At 31.5% G+C, this 21,622-nt stretch overlaps 1 protein-coding gene across 2 annotated transcripts in view; it reads right to left on the reverse strand.

The window, feature by feature from the left end:
• Window positions 1–792: 792 nt before the first annotated feature.
• Window positions 793–21,622, reverse strand: part of LOC123711894 — a 65,039-nt gene continuing 44,209 nt past the window's right edge. The window contains exons 4-9 of one of the 2 annotated variants that reach the window (XM_045664745.1): window positions 19,147–19,270; window positions 18,419–18,568; window positions 17,067–17,210; window positions 7,217–7,309; window positions 3,754–3,900; window positions 793–2,768 (exon numbers count right to left, since the gene is read on the reverse strand). In XM_045664745.1, the coding sequence (XP_045520701.1) occupies window positions 2,251–2,768; window positions 3,754–3,900; window positions 7,217–7,309; window positions 17,067–17,210; window positions 18,419–18,568; window positions 19,147–19,270 (1,176 nt within the window). In that variant the 3' untranslated portion in view covers window positions 793–2,250. Of the gene's footprint in view, window positions 2,769–3,753; window positions 3,901–7,216; window positions 7,310–17,066; window positions 17,211–18,418; window positions 18,569–19,146; window positions 19,286–21,622 lie in introns of both variants that reach the window. The other variant, XM_045664744.1, reaches the window with a different exon arrangement.

Consider the following 21,622-nt stretch of genomic DNA (forward strand, 5'->3'; position numbering starts at 1 on the left):
CAAACACCCGTTTATAAATAAAGACAAAAGTACTGAAATAATAATTATATGACCAAACAACATTTGCCATGTCATTTGGTATGTATATAAATTTAGTATGTTCTAAGGTGGACTGTCTCGTAATCATGTAAGTTGTAGTGTAAGTTTGTGTAAGGAGTGTAAGTTTCTTCTGCTATCTGTCTTTACTAAATTCATATATCAGATTTTCCATAAACAATAAAATGAAATAAGTTTAGACACTTTATAAATAAATAAATCCTTTATTTGCCATGAAAGTGGTATATATATATACCACTTTATTATGGAGGTACAGGTTTTTTATTATATGTGTATATATATATATACATACACATATAATAAAAAAACCTGTACCTCCATAATAAAGTAGCACGTAAGTGTCAAATTATAATTGAAAGCAATTACATATTTACTATGTCATATTATATGTTAGTAACTTAAAACATATAATCTTAGAACACTTTGCCTTTAAAAATATGTTCACATTTCTTGAGAGCATTAGATGGTAATGATTTGATTGGCATGGTATAGCTATTTTCTTAATATAGCGCGGTGCTAGTTGCCAGTACCCACAGCCATGTTCGACTTTATTAAAGGTACAAAAATATACTTTTTATATTGACCAATAAAATATGTACAATCATATTTTATTGGTAGATATAGGATAGGAATTCAAATAATTAAATAATACCAGTGAAAATCATTTATTTTGATTAAAAATATAATGAATTCATTTAAAACAACGATATGGACAAACATACATCGATACTAACAATCACTCGCTGTGTATTTATAACTAATTTGCAAAATAGATGCAAATGAAATAAAAATCCGACTTAATTGTTATTATTCGATTACTACTTACATATTGTGTCAGCGACAACTTTATTTGCTAGAGTTTTTTGGTTTTGCCTTAGGTGAATAAATTTTTAACATATTTTAAATAAGTCAGTTAATTTTCGGAAATCCATTACGGAGTGTAATGGAGTAAAGTACCAACCAAAAGAAATACATATTCCGGAATAGAAACTCCAAATTTTACACATTGCTAAAGAAGTAGGACTTACTCTATCCTTTTCGCTATTATAAATAGTGAGGTGCCACTAACTGGCGTCAATTTTGTTGGGTTACAGCGCATGTCGCACAATTCTCTAATTGTAAATTTCACATATTGAAATTCTCTGACATGACATGAAAGTAATTTATTGTAAAAACAAACTATTTTTTTCTTACAAAAATATTCATTTTAATAAAATAAGATGGACATGAACAACAATAAAGTATTAAGTGTCAACTGTTATCTGTCAATGTCAAATTGTCTCCTAATGCGTGTCATTCCGATTCAACTTTTCTAAATTACATTTCGTTACCCGTGTCATTCATTCATTAGGTTATTACAGTAGTGTTACATGTTACATGGTACATGTTAGTGAAGTATACGAAAAGCGTAGAAAGAAGAAATATCAATATCAAAGAATATATAAATAAAATATTTGGTAAGTTGATATTCGTTTGTTAAGACAGTACTAACAAAAAAAGATGCAGTATCTTATAAATAACATAAACATCGGATGTTTGTTTTTAAACAATAGATTTTTAGTTTTAGTTCTAATAATTGAGAAATAAACAAACTCAGTCTAATAATTATCTACCTCTTATATTCAATATACAATAATTGTTCCCTAACTAGAAGACACGAAAAAGGCACCGCGTTTTATATTTCTTTAGTATAAATATTTTTTTAGAACCTATTTAAACGATAAGTAATATATTTATTATATTTTAAGCAAACTCTTATAACAGCTTTTTTATATTATTAAAATCATTTTGTATAGTTTACATTAGTTAAACAAAATGATTTGAACAAAGAAAGTCCTCCAACATAAACTTTATTAACAGGGAATTAATTCATCAAACGAGTTACTATTTATAATAGCAATTAACATTTGTAATAACAACATAACCTACATTTAACAACAAGTTAATTAAATCGTGTTTCTAAAATAGATAGCAACCACAGAGTACTTGAAGCAAATAGAGTTGGCAACAGTAAAGAATCTAATGTGAAAGTTGCAACATAACAGAACTTTTCCGTGTCTTCAGTTTGAGAACAACACAATAGGAAAGTTTCAATTAATATCACAGTTGTATTTAAAAGTAGGACAATAAGTTCTACACGATCTAGAAACAGTAAGTCCTCGATACATCCGAACACTGGCCGATATCTTGATGTCACCCGAAATAATATTGTGCATTGGAATAGCGATATAAACTCCTGGTATTAGGATCTGTTTCTGTTTGCACTTGAACTCTTGGGAGAGTTTTGACCGCAACTCCACGACCTAATGTGCCATGTGGCATAGTTCTTAGCGGCATTTCAATAGGGAATTCTGCGACCTGTCCATACATGTTACTGCTTACGTGTGGATACGTGTTAGGTACCGGACGACCGACGTACCTATTGATTTTGGGACTAAGGGCTACGTTGGTGATTTGGATGTCTTGCTTCATTGAATCGGTCATATCGATTGGTCCGGATAGACTGGTTATATTAATGTCATTGTCTACTTCTGATATGCTGTCGTTGAAGCCGTTGGGGATGTCAGTTGTAGCTGACACGTCTGGGCCCTTGGGCTGGTCTGCGTTTTGTTTATAAATGATGCAGCGTATTGCACCAATGATTCCACATAGTAAAACAACGGCAGTTACTCCACCGATTATGTATAAGTACATAATGTCGAATTCACTTGCTGAAATGGTACAAGTCAGTCATTAATTATAATGTAAAAAGGTATCAAAATGAAAAGAAGACATTTTTGTGTTTAGCCTATCTACATTTACAGATACATTTTATTGACTAATTCTTACGCTATTACTGTCCAACTATCTGTAACAAAATGGCAAACAGAAACTCTTCAGCCTATATTACGATATTCAATTATGTTAAAATTCTATGAAATCTTCAAAGCGAAATTTCAAATAGATGGACGTTTTCGGAGATACGGCGTAAGGTAAACGATTTTATTAAAGCCATTAAAGGTAAAAATAAGTTAAGCATTTACGGCCAAATTGTTAAAAATAAACAAAAATCCTACAAAATCCAAGTCAGACGCTTTTTGGGTCACTTTGTGAATTTTACGGGCACGTTTGCGGTTCTGTTTGAGATTAGATTCATCATTTTATCCCTAACATCTCGGCACGTAAATCTATATATCATGTATCGCTTAACAAATTTGCGTATTTGGGATAGAACTTTAACCCCTTTAACTTCGACAATCTGTTTGTGATATCTTTAGCCGTTAGCGATAAAAATATACTGTCAAATTCTTGTTAGTTTCTAGTGCATAATGTAATCAATATTTTTAGAATGCATTAACAACTGAATGGCTTCGATTAATAAAATGTTTTTCTTATAAATATTATTCACAGGCGGCTACTTGTCTTAAAATATCATGATCAAGATGTACGAGGTTTAAAGCCAAAGCTCAGGGCACACTATGATAATTGCATTATTGAACGGATTATCATAGATTAGGTCATTTTTTTAAATTCGTTTGTCTTTTATTTCTTAAATTCTGATATATTTTTTTTAATTTTATAATTAGTATTTTATGTGAATTATTTAATATTCAAACTTAAATTGCTTTATAATTGTAAATAGATTTTTGGCTAGCTTTTGGAATTTATTTATTTCTTAACATTTCATAATCAAACTTAATAAACGACATGACATACTATTCTTAGTGAAATGTTGTCCAGGAGGTGATGGGGATGGTTCCTCTCTGGTAGTGTTATTGGAGTGCGGCCTTTGCGGTGGAACTGCTGCAACAGCGGGCGCTGGAGGCACAGCTGATTCTCCCCACCATCTATCTCCAGGTTCATCTGTTTGAAGAAAAAAAATTATGTAAATATTTTTTCTATTTTGGTTTTGTCTTGTTGGTACCAGACTGCGTAGTGGAGAAATTCCATCTCACACGTTCTTGTAAGAAAAAACTACGTCTGCTTAACACTGGCAAGTTTATTTGACGGGCATTATAGTTATTTTACCAGAGCATTTACTGTAGGTTATTAATAATGTGTGACCAAATAACTGTAACGGGAAACAAAAACTAAATACTTTTGTTGTATAGTTATTACTATAATTCTAGTATCAGTATTAATAATTTTTATAATCAGTTAGTGAAGGCTAGATTTCAGAAATTACTCAAAATCTGTTTATATTAGATTGGTTGTCAAAACATATTTTTAAGACGTGTTTTTGAATCTTGAACGTAGCAAGGGATTGAATGTATTTCTTTAAAATTCATCATCATAATATCATCTATGAAGCCCATGAAGTGAATTTACGTTTTAACATTAATGAAAGGAATGCGTTTCGCGCTCTTCACGTGTTTTTATTTCTATAAAGCCTTTTTTTATTAGTCGCGGATTATTTTTTAACAGCAACATTTTCATAAAAAGTTTTTGATGGATCTGTTTGATCATTGAAACATTTACTAACAAATATCCAAATTCAAATTACTTTAATCTCCAGAGATGCAGAGATTAATGCTATTTAAGCCATATACAGGGACCAATATATTATAGATTCAAATACAGATATAGTGTTTAATAATAATTTTCGTTTCAAACATAGAGAACGTTATTAAACCGTTGACATAACTACGCAATTTAATATCCTCAACGGCGAGATTAACAAAAAGTAATTATTTTCATATTATTAAAATCAGTGTCGATATAAAAAAGTTGCATACGTTATAGTGTCTTCTAAACCGTATATTCAATTATAACGAATAGAAGTTCTATTTATTTTTTAATACCAAAGATAAAAATCTCTTATACCGGAGAAAATGATTTTTCTAAGAGCATTGAGATTTGATCCCTTAATCCATTTGCACCCAGACGTAATCCTTAGGAGGTAAGCAAGGAAATCAATAAGACTACTGAAACAAATTATGAGAGGATTATAGCGAGCTTTGAAAATATAAGCTTCTATCAACTTGTTAGAGTAAAATATTTCTATGAGAAATTTTAATATTGAAGGATTAGATTGTGTGAGATGTTTCACTTTAAGATGGAAAATGGATTGGATGTCACTTGAATAACCATGGCAGCAAGGTACTTTTTATAGTCTACTCAACTCAACTCCAAGTACACTTATGGTCGTCAACAGAAAAGATGTTAAATTGATTCTAAATTACATTTATTACCAGTTCGCTAGTCAAGGGCGTAGAGCGGACAAGAAGAACTGGCAAGACACTCTCAGCCACTCTTTTTAATCGCCAAGTTTTGTGTCACATAAATCATTTGAAATCAAATCGAATATTACTACATGTACTAAATTCCAACCATACACGACAGAAGTCGACAAAAATATTAAATTCTTTTATGTTAGAATTTTATTCGTCGATAGTTTTTCGGGATGCTCGTATCGATAAGGGAATCTCGGAAACCTCGCCCTAGAGTATTGTTAAGCAAATGGAGTTCGCTTTTTACTCATACATCAGACATTGCCAGACTGTAGTTTTTTCTAGTATAATCAATTCTGTTTAAGTCCTCTCTATATCATATTCAGAAACACAACCGTTTTAAAATAATTAACAATATGATTATAATTTATTTATTATAGATATTCGGAGAGATATGCATTTGTTTACAGCTTGTAAAACAATATACATTACAATTACTTATTATAATTAAGTGTAACATTCTCTGCAATATAAAATGGGTTCTAGCAATGAACAAGGTAAGAAGTCTGAATCTTTTGTTTTCTTTATTAAAATTGTGCGTTTATAAGCTTAATTAAAAGCAATGTTCAAGACTACAAAAACTATGAACATATATAAAATGTATCTAAACCATAATTTGCGTTAAAAAGTGTATGACTGTTTATTATATTTATTTGTTTTAGGTTGTCTTTAATTATAGCCTAAATTTCTCGGAGTTGAAACGGAGCTGGTTTTTACTTTAATACATATAATTAATGAGAAATAGAAATAATATTTACATTAAACAAACTACATGCCATGGATGGAGGGGATTACCCATGTATTACAGAGAACGTATTTTTACGATTGCGACAGCATAAAATATAATATTGTATGCAAATCTTAAGTAACACTGAATATTGTTTGCACAAGTTTTCTATAATCCCTGTGTTGTGAATGTAAAATTCATCATTTATTTTAAAACATTAAACAAAACTTCTTTACATATAACTGCTTTGTTTTTGTAATATTTAATTTTTAATTTCCGTTACTTACGATTAAAAGCATATTTATATGTTGATTATTATTTTCAAACTACCCAACAGACGTTATCCTGTCTTAACTAAGAATATTGATTTCAAATTGGTATAATTGACTAAAAATGCTTTATGATATACAAGATTATTTGTTTGTTTGTCTGGCGTTTTGGTATTCCGACATGGGAACAGGCGACAATAACAAACACAACAAAAAATAATTAGCGAAATCGGCCCAGCCGTTCACGCGTGATGCCGTGACCAAGGGAAATAGAGATTCCTTTATATATATGTATAGAAAATCTATATTTATTATAAAGAGTTATGTACTTATATTATACGTGGATTAAAAGATATATTGAATTAATCAATTCCTGTAATTTGAAGATATTTGCCATGCTCAGGAGTCTTTTTGCACAATAGTAAAACTGTCAAACAAATTATATGACAGACATCTATTTTTAATTTTTGGTAGTTAAGACGGCTTGGAATATCAGCTTGTGTGATTTGTTCTATGAAAATTGTTAATATCGCAAAGCATTCCAGACTTCAAATAACATTGTTCGATGGAATTTTGTCTCCGTTATGAAATTCAGTTGATTCTAACTCTTCTTTGTTTTAACCAGTTAAGATATTAGAGATTAAACCCTGTTGAGAAAATATATTTTAAACGATTGCTAGTATAATAATTTAATTATAACTAGATTCTCTTAGATATTCCAAAAATCTGATTAAGCTTTCTAAAAAAATTGTAATGAAAAAGACGGAGAAATGTATATATACCAAGCCATCTCGTTACAGATATGCCGTGTTCTGAAGGTGTCATTAGCCTTATCATATAGGCTGGATCTGGATCATGGATCATGGAAATCATCGAACTTTTTAAGTTCGTACAAATCAATGCAGTTAGCCAATCTCTTTAAAATCTTGTTTTGAATGTTTAAATACACTTACCTAGTTCTTCGTGCTCAAGTGGGTAGGCAGCATGGGCTACCTCATCCTCTTCAGGGGCACTTTCATATCTCTCCTTTAAGACTGTCCGAGGCACTGAGAACAGATTATAGTCCTTAAAACCACTTAATAGAGCTTCAAATTGCCCGAGGGCTATTAGCAGCAAAAAAGGGACGTTAATTTTAGATGTTGGGCGATTTGGGTTTTAGGGTACTCGGTTTAAGTGGCTTTTATTTTTACAGTATTAAGTGATGTTGCTGCGTACGTGACTTAGCTGGTATCGGTTTCAATATGTCTGTGAAAACAGATTAATCCGCTATAAATGTTAAATAACAGGACGGAGGGATTTTTGTAATTTTGATGTTATTGTTATTAAAACCGTTTTGATAATTACTTTAACCACTTAGTAAGATTTGCTTTAATATTTATATTGCTCAATAATAAAGGACCAACTGCATTTTACATCATATTTATGACTTCAAACTACATAAGTCGATTCAAAGACACACCCTCGTCTAGACAAACTATCAAATTAACGAACTTTAATTTTATCAACCAAGTTTTCAAATCACTTTTGAAATATCTAGTCCAGCCATAAGTTCTGTTATAAATGGAAAGCATTTTTTTAATATTCTTCATTATATGTAGTAATGTAATATTATTAAAATTTATACCTACATATTTATTAAAGTCTCAGTAAACAAAAATATTCTATTGGAAATTGTCACATTTGGCTTTTAATAATGCCTTTAATTTGGTCACGGATCTATGGATTTACGCACTATTTCCAAGAGAAATTTCGCCACTGCTTCCTCCAAAGATTTTTAAGTGGCTCAATGTCGCCGTGTCATTTAGAGCAGACCATATCCTCTAAAGCTGACCATCATTTAAAGTCTAAAGGGTTGTATAAACGGGCCTTCAGCGTTTATAAAATCCGCAACGTTGGTTGGCCACGTATACTTTGAAAAGTGTATTGCTGAAAGGTTTCACAATATGATCCAAAACTGTATCTTGATACAGTTTGGTTGAAGTTTTCACTCTTTTTTCACAAAAATTTAGTTTTGTGACTTCTTGATAAAACACTGCCCATCAAACCATCACTGACGCAGGATGACGACCATGTTGTATCTTTTCGACCACTTGGGCAGCTTCTTTAGAACAATGAGCGTACATTTCTTCATTTTGCTTATTGTAGTGTTCTTCAATCGTGAAATTTTTTTACTCGGTAAAGACAATATTTCTGAGCTTTTTATCGCGACAGAAGACTTTTGATCTATCAACTCTATTTAATTGTTAATATTGATTTAGGGCATGTCCTTTATATCGACGATAAGCACCGAGCTTCAGTTCTTGTTTTATAATATGCGACCAGAGTCCTAGCGGGAATCTTCATTTCACGCGATAAGATTTTTTTCCTAATGGAGTTTCGACAAATTCTGGCTGTAACAGCTTGAACAGCCTTTGTAGTTTTAACAGCAACAGACGAAGTGTAGTTGTATCTATAGATACTACGGAACATACGGCTAATACCAAGCTCTTAAAGTGTCTGGAATATGACCTACGGCTCCATACCCACTTTGTGCAAGGCGATGACTGCAATGCTATTTTCTTTAACACCCCATTCCATATTGCAATTTGATAATCAACACGAAAAATGTGTGAAACGGCGCAAAATCGACAGAAGTTTTTTAAATATTAGCGTGTTCCAAATTCAAAATAATTAAAAAGTTGAAAAGAGGAATAAATGTTATCTAACAGTTTTTATATCCTGACTAGTACTATACTAGACTTTTTATGAATTGCGTTGTTGATATAGGACGGGATTGCTTGGTTAAAAGCCAGCCAGCTATATAAAATGCGTAATATAGTAAGTCTATTGTGCATATTCAACGAATGTACAAAACTTGATTGGGATTAAATCCCATTGGTCAATAAGGCACAAAGGCGGCGTAGATGAACAATGTTCAGTTAATGCACCTCAGCACACTGCCTAACCAATCCGATGTAATTTGGCTGGTACCGGAACAGATATATCGTTATTGCTCCATTATATGCTTAAAATTATGTAGGCGATATGAAGAGCTTGCATAGCTCTACTTTACATAGAGCAAGCTCTTCATATCGCCGAATTTGATATTCAAATGTAAATGCAAATCTATGGAAATGGATATTAATTGAGGATTTTATTTATTATCATCTGCCCGCTGTAGTATTTCTGAACCAATTCGAGAAAATATCCATGGGCGCCTTTTCCCATTATTCTATAAAAACACTGCTGTTTAAGCGGTGTCACTGCTATTAATTTTAAAAAAAACCAGTGGCGCAACAACTTTTAGGTGTGAGCCTCAGATTTCTGTATTTGTTTCGGAATCATTTATTGTGCCTGACACACGCCATTGTTTTTTGGGTCTAAGGCATCACGGTTTCCTCACGATTTCCTTCAGTTAGAAAAAAAACAGATGGTGCACAGCCGGAGGTGATTCCACCCCGCGACCTCTGAGAGGCCTGCAAAGTCACTAAGCCTTTAAGCACATTATTAATTAGATGTAATCCCTGTATTTGATTTTCCATTGAATAATCCGTGTTATGTATTGCTGCTCAATTCAATTAAACTTACAATAGGAGGTATAAAGTTTTCGTCATTAATTACTAGAAATAATTACAAATAGAAATAAGTAGTGCCACATGTTGCGTCAAAATATGGATAGAGCCTAAACAAACGTCAATAAAATTTAATACATTTAACAGCTGGATTATTTTACTCTAAATATATATATATAATTCATACTCCTCCGAAACGGCTCGACCGATGCTTATGAATTTTTTATGCACATTCAGTAAGTCTGAGAATCGACTACTATCTATATTTAAAACTCCTAAGTGATAAGGGGTGTCCACCCCAAAAAAAATATTTTTTAGTTTTTATTTTTGTTATGATATACAGCCATACAAAAATACATACAACCCTTAATTGTGACCGCATTACGATCGACCCCTATTTTTTATAGTAGTAGATAGATTATTTTAATTGAAATAAAAAAAATGTTTCGTGGAAATAATAAATTATACATGGCAAAGCGACGTTTGCCGGGTCAGCTAGTTCTATTCATAGTATATATTTTTATTTTTATTTTCTCCCATATAACAATTGAAACAAACAAGACGATTACAGTTAAGAAGGTGCTGGGAGACTGGTTTCCAAACTAGGTAATAGTGGAAGCCATTTCCATTCCACAGCAAAGTCATACTGAGTCATAACAAAAAAGTACATGAGTAGGCAAACAAATTTAGCTTTAAAAATATAATAATATGTATATATATATCCTTAGATTTTCATATTATCATCTATATCCAACGGAAAATGTTACCTTTCTAAAACGATTGATATTTCATTATATACTAAGACGTTTATGTTTGCTGGTATACAAATTATTATTTATTAATCTCTCGCCAATCATAAGCCGAACTAAGTGGAAGCACAATCTATTACATAGCTCCATAGATTCTAGAGTGGAGATATACAGATTACATATCATTAGCTTTATCTGTTATTACGTCATGGATTTATTTATAGAAGAGGGCCTTTGTACAGGAGGCTCACCTGATGTTAATACCGTCACCCGTCGATACTCAGTGGGCTCACGAGTGCGTTTCCGGCATTTTAATAATTGGTGCGCTCTTTTCTATTTCTAAGTGGTCTAAGTCGAATTGGTTCGGAAAAGCTTCAGTGGGAGCTGGTTTGACATAGTGCGCAGCAAATAAACGCTTGTTGTAGAAAGACGGACGTCGAGGCGGTATGGGTGGTATTTCGTAATCTTGATCGACGTCCGATAATGAAACAGTTCAATTCCATTGTATAGATAAAAAATCGCACGGCTATTTAAGTGTTTAATTATTTGAGAAGTTTAAAAACTAAATCACTTCATATATATATTATATCTTTACATTTACAAGATTTTAGAAACATTTCGGAGTAGCATTTTCACACAAAATTAATTAATATATTGTATTTTCTTTGAAACCCATACGTCTGTCAACTATTACGCACTGACTTGCAACTCTATACATCTATTCTTGTTCGCCAGCTCAATTATCGCGGACGTTCGGAGTCTCAAATAACCAGTCACTTACCGAAGAAAATGATATATTGTATTCTCTGAGAAAGGGTTTCTGTTTATTTTATACGGTATATTTACTGATCCTTTCATGGTGTCGAAAGAATTAGGAATATAAGCTTAGTAATCATATCCAAAGTTACATTACATTTATCAGATTTTTGTATGAAAGTAAATCTCTTAGGTTCTCAAGGGTTTTAATGGAACTTGCTTTATTTAAGACTACATCAATTTTGGGTATAAAACACGCCGGCTTACTCGTGATCTAAACGTATTTGGATGGATATAACGTAACAGGATTTTGTGAAAAATCGTCAAATTCTATAAATTTTTCCACAAGTAAAATCGATAGCTTTATAGACTAGACAACTGAGAGCTAGAAGTCTGAACAAGACAAGAACACGATTCTTGAAGCGGTTTTTATGTCACGTATTACGACGCCCGGCGGACTGGATTTTTTACAATTGAGTTACCCACGGGTATCATCTTACGTTTTCAATCATTTATTTTACAGCTAAGAGTTTTAGTTTCATTCTGGAAAGATGTTCCTTTGGCAGGGCAGTGTAGGTCTAGTGGCTTCAGCATGAGGTCATCCCTGAGGTCGTAGGTTCGAACCCAGGATCACCAACTGATTTTCTATATGCCCGTTTTACGAAGTCTTGTTTGTACGAAGTGGGCATGAAAAGGGCATGCGCTAAATCAAGCTCTAAATAATTAATTAAATTATTTTAAAAAATACAGTATTATTGTTTAAGCTTTAAAATACATAACTTATATTTTAATTTGAATTATATAAACATAATTATTAAGAGGCACTTTTCGCTCGAAGCGCGAAACAAAAAATTGTTTTTACTGCTAAAGTTCAGTCTGGTCGTTAATGACGTCGTAAACTAGAAAATATTTAACAACTGGGTATTACCATAAAATATGTTTAACTTTCAGTATTATTTTACGATTCTCCTAAATGTTTTTATTACAAAAACGATCACGTTGCAAACAATCTCTTAACAATTTTATTTAACGTAATAAAATATATTTATTTAAGGTTGAGGATTAAGGCTCGTTATTATCAAGCATTATACGTATTAGGTTGGGGAAAAAGTCTTTTCGAATTATAGTATGTACGAACTTGTAATAAAATCTCTTTGGCTATACTATTTGTACCCAGATGGTTTTGGTATTATTTAAATTTTAAAGAAGATAATTCCAAGTTTAAATTAGGAAAATGTGTGATTTTTATTTATTTTTTTAATGTAAAGATGAGTGAATCTAATGAAGAAGTTCGATACATTTTAAAATTTTACTACAAAAAAGGAAAAAAAAGCAACGAAAGCCGCGAACGGACGGAAAAATGGACGAATTTTTTTGAAAAAGTGGAGCAGAAGCCCCAAAATTTCTATAGCAATGGGATCATGTCCCTACCTACAAGATGGCAAAAAGTTATCAAACAAAAACAAAAACAAATTGGTACCTACATACTTTAGTTAAATTTAAACAAACTATATAAAAAAAATATTACTATATAAATGTTACGTTTGAGACGCCCAAAATGGGAAGTCATAGCAGTCTCATAGATACCCATATAAGTGGTTGCGTTGCAGGCATTTGATGAAGGAATATTCTTTTTCTTTAAAGATTTGGTGAATGGTCATTGTATCTCACAGGAAAGTACCCCCCCCCCCCACCGGGAGTCGATTCCACAGTTCACTTGTTCGCAAAAGAAAATTTTTTGTTAAGCGGACTGTGGAAGACTTCCAGTCATCAAGGTGAAGGCCAAATTTTTTGTGTGTTCAAGTGATTATTCATTCAATATATACACAAAAATCTGAATGTTTCTCACACTGAACGCTTTGCTTAATTTAAGTTGTAATTTCAGGCAAAACTATTCGGGTTTTAGATTTGGTGGCAATGTGTGCAGCAGTGTGACGAGTGACTTATCTAACACAGCGATCATTCAACAAAGATGTCTTCCTGTGGGCGTTAACGAAGCTTTAAACATTACCTTATAACAATGTTTCATTTATATAAAACTATCTCGCGTCTAACGTGATCCTCTGAATATGTCGGGTATTTCTGTAGCTGTGGAATTTCCAATAATGTTACTAGTTATTTTTGTTATAAAAAGTAACAACCAACATGTTTTTCACCCCTGTGTGTTAGCCCTTGAGTTGATGATTCAGTCTGTACACGTTATATATAAATAGATTCTAAATAAGGACAAGGGAAACTTTTTGAATCACCCATTATTTAAGGAATTATTTTTTCGGTTTGTAACTGAAAAAATGCTTTATGACCGTTTGAAAGCTAGAATTAAATATAATAAATCAGATATGAAAGTAATGATTCAATGTTACAACTATATATATATATAAATGTACATACATACAATGACAACACGCTTTAACAAAAACATTTACATATCCAATTTTAGACTGGTCTGAAACGCTGCAACTACCGTGTGAAACTTATTAAAATGTGACTAACATTTACACTACAGATCCGAAAGAACAGATGATATGTAACGGTAACTGTAGGTATAAAAATATATCATTAGTTGATACTCATATATAAAATTCTCGTGTCAGAATGCTTGTTCCCATACTCCTCCGAAACGGCTCGACTGTTGCTTATGAATGTTTTAATGCATATTCAGTACGTCTGAGAATCGGCTACTATATTTCTTTCAAACACCTAAGTGATAATTTAAAAGAAAAAAATATACTTTTTAATCATTTTTTTTTATTATTTAAATACACACAACCCTTAATTGTCACCCCTCTACGATTAACCCCTATTTTTTTATTACAGTAGATAGGTATTTTTATTGAACTAAAAAAATGTTTCCTTGAATAATATACATGGTAAAACGACGTTTGGTAGTTTGTTAGTATATAAAATTATGGTAAATTTGACGAATTCTTAATATTACTTGGGGCACTACATACAAGACGTAAAGAACTAAGAAGACAAAATTGTAGCTGTTTTAAGGTAATTATTAAAATTAGTTTGTGTAGTCCAGTCCATCGTTTGTTTTCTCCATAGCCTAAAATAATATATTATATTTATCTAGGACTGCTAAGGAGGTCGTCTTAGGTTGAAATTGCTCTCAAGCGTGTTAACGATTGTCTACGAGCCCGAGATGTCTCAGCGTTTACTGATTTATTACCGACTGTTAAAATCCTAGTTATTAAAATTATAATATACATATTATCTATCGTTATATCTGGCTAAAGGGACGAATCAAAATAAATCTGTATTTTCAACATCTTGGCTTAATTTGACTACTGTATGTCAAATCCAATACGTTTTTGGCGATTATGACAGTTCAAAAACCAATAGATATAATAAAATTATTTCCAAAATATACAAAAAAACACAGCAGAAGCACATGGCTAACAGCTAAAGAGTGACGGAGAGTTTATTGCCAGTTCTTCTCTTCGATTCTACGCCCTTGATTTGAGAACTGGTAGTAAATGTAAAATTAGAAGCAGATTTGTGTTACCTATATGAATAAATGATTTCGAATTGAATTGAACTCTTAATAAAAGATGGGTATATGTTTAAGAATAGTCATTATTAAAAATAATTTTTCTCTATAATTTTTTATTAATATTTATTATTACTAGATGCATTAAGAAAATTGTAAATATACTGTATATTTTCGTGTTGAATTGTAAATATACTAAATATTTTGTATGTATTTATGTATAAGGACTTAATTTATATAATATTAATATCGTCATATCTATTATTTTTAGTAAACGCAAAATATTATTAATAACTTACGCCATGTCGATAGCACATAATATTAATACGCCAGCAGACTGTCTCTGCTTGATACTGATATTTTTTTTTATTAATTTTGGAAACAAATATAGGCTCTAATAGTAAAAGATTTGATTTTAATTCACATATTGGGATTAACCAGCATATCTATAATATTAGCACAGGCAAAAAGCCCACTGCACCAACTCTGCAGTCTTAATAAACAGGAGCTTATAAACATATGGAGAAAAAGTTGGAACACACTCAGCAAGTTTAAAAGTATTATAAGATAGTTTAAGTTTGAAAACATTGTACGATTTATGGAAAGTTGTGCAACGTTAAGTGCTTTTGTATACAAGACTACTTCAAGACGGATAAACTTTGATTTTTATATTGATATCACGAAACTAGGTCATATTATCGATATTGTTGCTAAACTAGTTGAAATTCAGAGATATTTTTAAATTATTAAAGGCTGGAAAATAATAAATTATGTGATAATAACTATGCGTTGGTGTATAATAAGTGAGTCTAGACAATGTTTGTTAAGAAATGCATTCATTAAAAATTACTCATCGTGATATTTTTACAGATACGCAAAAATATTACGCTAATGGACGAAAATACTCTTTTTATTTTTAAAGATATTTGTAACGGTAAATAAAACATATACTATTTTTTTATAGTTATACAACTCGTTTTATCTTAAGTATTTTTTAAAATACTTCGTCAGAAATAGTACAAAGATTAAAATCTACGGAACTGACTGTTTACGTACCAATACGTAAAGTGGCTTTAATTTAAGAAAATATTTTTGTTTTGGATTTTCCATTAATCGAGAAAGGCAGATATCACGCAACTTTCAATGAACGCACCCTTTATCGCAAAGCAATTTACTTTCTTTTATTACCATTAAAATCAATTTAAAGTCTTCCATGATGGAGAAAGATTGCGATTTATTTACTGTATTTTTTAATTAAAAATAATCAATTACTGATATCGAAATCTAAGATTCCTATTGGCTAATTTTACGATTTCTAACAAGTTTTGTGGCTCGTATACACCTTAAGTGATTTTTACAGCCACAGTGGTGATGATAATTGAATTATTTTGACAATATCATTATTTTATCTAATAGGTACTTAAACAATATGCTTTATATATATATATATATATATATATATATATATATATAAACTTATAACTTTTCGATCTTCAATATCATATGGGGTATCCCAGCCATCATCTCCATGTATCATCTAAACTTTAAATAGTCAATATATAAATAATAATGCCCCTTTTACAACATTAGTTTCCTTTTTTTATATCAGACCAGTGGTCGCTCGTTTTCAACTGAGCATTTCTAATTCTCCCCTTATATTTTGACGTAAACTCGTGTCGAAGTGTTGTAAACAACAATTTATTTCAGGCTTGTGTACTTTAAGGCTTCGAGAGCATTTCTGTATCGAACTTCCTTCATTCCGGAGATATTAAACAGACATGGGTCAAGGGAAAAAACAAGCGAAAATAACAATAAAAATTCCCAAACACTTGTTCGGTTAAAGCTGTATTCTGTTAAGTCTAAAACTTTGCGATGTTTGGTGTTCTAAATTAAAAATTTCAGTAATGGTTACGTATTACCCATTTAGGGATTTTATCGCGATTTCAGTGGTATTGTACTATAAAAAAATGGTGTAATAGTTATAACGCCATAATTTTTTTTACCTCTGAGATTAATAAAAAAAGAATGTTTTATTTTTTGGAAATCGTAAAACTTTTAGCCAGCAACATCCCACGATTTTCGATGCCAATAAAAAAAACTCAAATTTTGATGTAATTCTCATTTGAAATCATTTTAGAATTAATATTTTTTACATCCAGCCCAGCCTTTAAACCTAAATGGTTAGCGCACATATTTAGCCTTATAAATGTAAAAAAAAATTATGTTATTATGACAGGTAAACAATACTCACCGCATGTATAAACTACTTTCAAATATGTCCTGCTTCCGGTCCTACAAGGTTTTCCAAACATTTTGCTGTCTGCTGATAGCACGCAGCGTCTTTTGCCGTGACATTCTCTCATTGCAGTCTCAGTTGCGTAAGGCTCCATACAAGCTGTAACAAAAAAAAATAACAGTGACTAAATCGTAGGTTCCACTAGGCCAACTCTGCTCTTCTACCTTCCACTATAAAGAAAAGAGTAGAAAATTCCATAACATCTGTACAAATGACATTATACAATATCAATAATTACTGTAAAAGCTTTTGCTTGCCCTAATTTTACTTAGAAATATGATAATTTAGGAATATAATTCAACTAAAGATGTATAAGGATTTTATCTTCACGATTGATAAAGCATGCGTAAAGGGTTGCTTTGATATCGTTAAGTCCCCTTTAACCTAAAGTTCCGTATATACTAGAAAATAAATTATGCACGGGAAACTTGTAGACTCATTACTTTGAATTACTTTATTTATCAAGAGAGTCTTCCGAGGATAATAAAATAAGCCGGTATTTTTGCAGAACTGATTTGGTTGTTTTGAAGTTTTACCTCCTACCCTCGAGAAAATGTTTTATTATGCCTAATTAAATAATTAATATTTAACAGGCTCTAGTCTTTTTTTATTTTAGAATAAATGTACTTGTAACTTGTAAGTCAATAATGGTTTATGTTGTATTTGTGATATTTTTCATATAATGACAAGTGGCTCAACATAATTCCACCCGAATTATGTTGAGCCACTTCCGACTTCATTCTTAGAGTGAGGACTCAAGTAAAGAGCGTACCAATTCTTAAAAGGACGGCAACGCACTTGCGAGCCCTGTGGCATTGAGAGTGTCCATGGGCTATGACTTAACTTTTAGTGAGCCTCCTGCCTGCCCTGTCCTGTGTGTATTCTATAAAAAAGTATGATTCTCAACTGTATGGTGTGAGATCTAACACAATATAAAGTGAAACAATAAAATACTTGTAAATTAGTGCATTAGACCAAATAAGCTTTTCGGCTTAAAAATATTATTATATCATATTGCAACGATTAGTAAGGAAATATAGAAGATACTAACGAAATTTAGAGACAATAAGGCCTTGGAAAAAATTATCTCGTTTAACGAAAATTTGAATCATTATAGTCACAAAAAAATAAGTAATATAACAGCGTTCGTTTGTTTCTTTCAAATTATGTATACGCTAATGAAATACCGTTTTGCAATATAATTAGACTGATTTTTATTTCGGAGTATACGGATTAGGTTAAATATAGTTCGTGTTCAACAAATACGAAATCCATTAAGAATTCTCGCTTAGTAAATAAATACTCACTTTCCTCCTTCATCCCTCGAGGTTGAGGGCATTGTATCGAGTCGTATTCCGTCCTACCATACTGCGCAGAGTATATCGCCACCCGGGAGTGTGGGTTACAGCTCAAATGAAGCACGTCGTTTTCACAGCCCACTTTGCTTCGGAATTCGTCTGTGGGATTTGCAATCGTAATAACTTGTTATAGAGATGAATTTTAAGTAGGAACTATATCCTATTTATATTCTCTATTTGATCTAGTGGAATGCTTTTTAAAAAGTTTACTCTGTTATTTAGGTATTAATTCATATTGATTCATCGATGTTTTCGTCATAAACCTGCCCAGGTGTTTTATATAGATAAAATCAATTATGGGTTTTCATGGAAGGGAATACTAGAAACTCCCGACAACGCTAGTGATAATAATTACTCGAATTTCATTGGATAGTAAACGAGCCTAAGGGACGACCAAAAAAAAAGAGTGATCGCGGTCCATGACACCTAGGCTTTTGTTTATCTGAATAAGGCACCCAATGCCACCCACAATCTACGACTAAAAGCACTGCTATGACGTCATATCCTAACTTGTGATTACCAGGTTATTCTAACCGGTACTCTCCTAGCCTCCCTTCTACCTTAGACACTAGGGCCTTCAGGCTAATTAATAGTTAGACTGGTTCCCCTTTAGGTTGAAGCAAGACTACACATTCGTTTGAAGATTTACCGTCGAATACACTTCTTTGTCAACTTACATGGTCGGCATTTGTATGCAACTTCGACGAATCTTCTAGAACCAGGGCATGGATCCACGCCAAACGCCTTTGGACTTGTATGGAACTTGCATTGGCGTTTCTTCTGGCAAGCTTCCACCACCGTCTGCAATAAGGAGTACTGCAAATATGAGTTAGTATGCCGATTCTGAGTAGACATTGCCTGATTGTCATTTCAATACGATATAGATTTCTGCATTTTCATTGGTTTTTATTTTTTATATAGAACAAACGAGCAGGAGACTTGTCTGATGTTATATGACACTCTCAATATCGAGTCTCTCTAGACTCGCGAATTCGTTGCCGGTCTTTAACTTTATATTTGTAATCATTGTGTATCACTTTCGTTTCTTTTTTTCTCACACTCTTAACATTCCATTTTTAGATTCATTATCTTATTATAAGTTATATTTTTATTGTTTTCTAGTGTGTAACGATGTGGATAAATAAAAATGTTTTTGATGAAAATTCAATTTTCATAACCTAAATGTATTTAATATCAATAAATTTAAAGCGGCAACTCCTAATTGCACTGTAAATAATATTTACAATTCGGTGTTCAACAGTGTACTGTATTTGATATTACAAACAATAAACAAATGAAATATCCTATTTACTGTTGATAATATATGTAAAGCTTATTAATTAAAGGCTTAATATGGAGTAATTAACACAGTTTTAGTCAAAGTAACATTCAATTAGTTACAATCACAAAGGACAAGTGTAAATTTAGCAATGCAGATTGCATCTGCATGCAACAGTCAAGGCAACCTACAAATAATATTTTTTGAAATAATTTACTCATGATATGCGATATAAATTAATTTTAAATTTAGAATTTTAAAAATATAAATGTATAGATTTAAAGAACTGTTACAAAATACATGTACACAGATTATTGTTTATATGTACCAAGAATTCGTTCCACAGATTACAAATGTCATAGATTGCTTATATTTTTATATATGCGGGTGTTAAATAACAGGAATAGAATCAACAATTTATAATATATAATATTCTACAAAAGTAATTTTATCTTATCTGCATACTCGCAGATCTCGTATTATTTTCTTCACTTTAAAGAAGCGAATTACATTAGAGTTGTGATAGTCCAGTTTGCTAAGCTTAACAAAATAGCACTAATTGAAATCCAATTTTGATAATAATATAAACGTGAAAGTTTGAGGATTTTCACGCTTTATTCCGAATTTAATTTAAATTTAGTTATAGTTTTACGTTACCCAAAATACTCTTTCACTAAAACAACGACGGGAGCGACATTAATGCTACGATCAATTTGTTGTGTATGTTCAAGCATAGCACCTTCCGTGGACTGATGTGGTTGATCGAGGTGTCGAACAATGTCGATTCAGATTTACAAAAAATACGCTTATATGATCTTCATATCAATAGAAATAAGCAATATTGTTTTTCAATACTTTGTAGTGCATTTAGAATTTTAACATTGCATAAACGTTTTCGAAGTATTTGAAAGTTATATATTTTTCTTGATTGACACTGGGTTTGAGAATGTAAAACAAACAAAACGATACAATGATTTGATTGTTTTTGATTGGCCGATTTGTCAGAATGTGTAGCGCGTCTGTGATTGGACTAGAGACTGACCTTAAAGATAACTGCATCACCGTTTTTAGCCGTCACTTTAAAGTATAAAAATAGTACTAAAATGAGCTTAAATGATGGTTAACTAGAGATTTATTTATTTAACCTTAACAACTCATACAAGATTAAACATATCATTTAAAACTTTTTTATTAAATGTTACGGTTCGATGGTAATTTGGTGGATGGAAAAAATACTAATAATTCAAATCTATCAAAAATCGGTTTATGTATAATAAAGACAAAACATCGTAAACCGTAGAAACTTAGATGAAATATGATTATTAAAAATGACGACGACACCGAATTACAGATGAATTCCATAAATTTTAGCGATACAATGATGATAAAAAATTATTTTCTATTTTATCATAACGTCTGTATTATATGCAGAAGCAGTTAACAAAATCATAATTCATAGCTTTCCAAATTTGTAGATCTAATAAACACTAGTATTCACCGCAAATATATCCATCCCATTTACGTTCGTATAAATTTTGTTGTTTTGTACTGCGTTTTGCGGTTAGGAACGTCCGTTATTTCATATGGATTCATGTTCTATGAAATAGTGAAATGATTATCAGATTCGATATTGAGGTGCGATAAGTATTTGATCATTAGCGCGAAAATGACTGTCAATCGTAGTAATTTTTTGCACGTAATAATATTTTTAAGCACCTTTTTTTTTAATGAAAATCAGCATGCAATACACACTATAAGATTGATAAGATCAAATACTTAACGTTAATGTTTAATTTAATAAATGACGTGTTTTCATAATTATTTAATCTTTATATCGTTTATAATTTACGTTAAATACATTTACGAAGTCTCTG

The sequence above is a fragment of the Pieris brassicae genome, chromosome 7 (genome assembly GCF_905147105.1).
Source record: "Pieris brassicae chromosome 7, ilPieBrab1.1, whole genome shotgun sequence".
NCBI lineage: Eukaryota > Metazoa > Arthropoda > Insecta > Lepidoptera > Pieridae > Pieris > Pieris brassicae.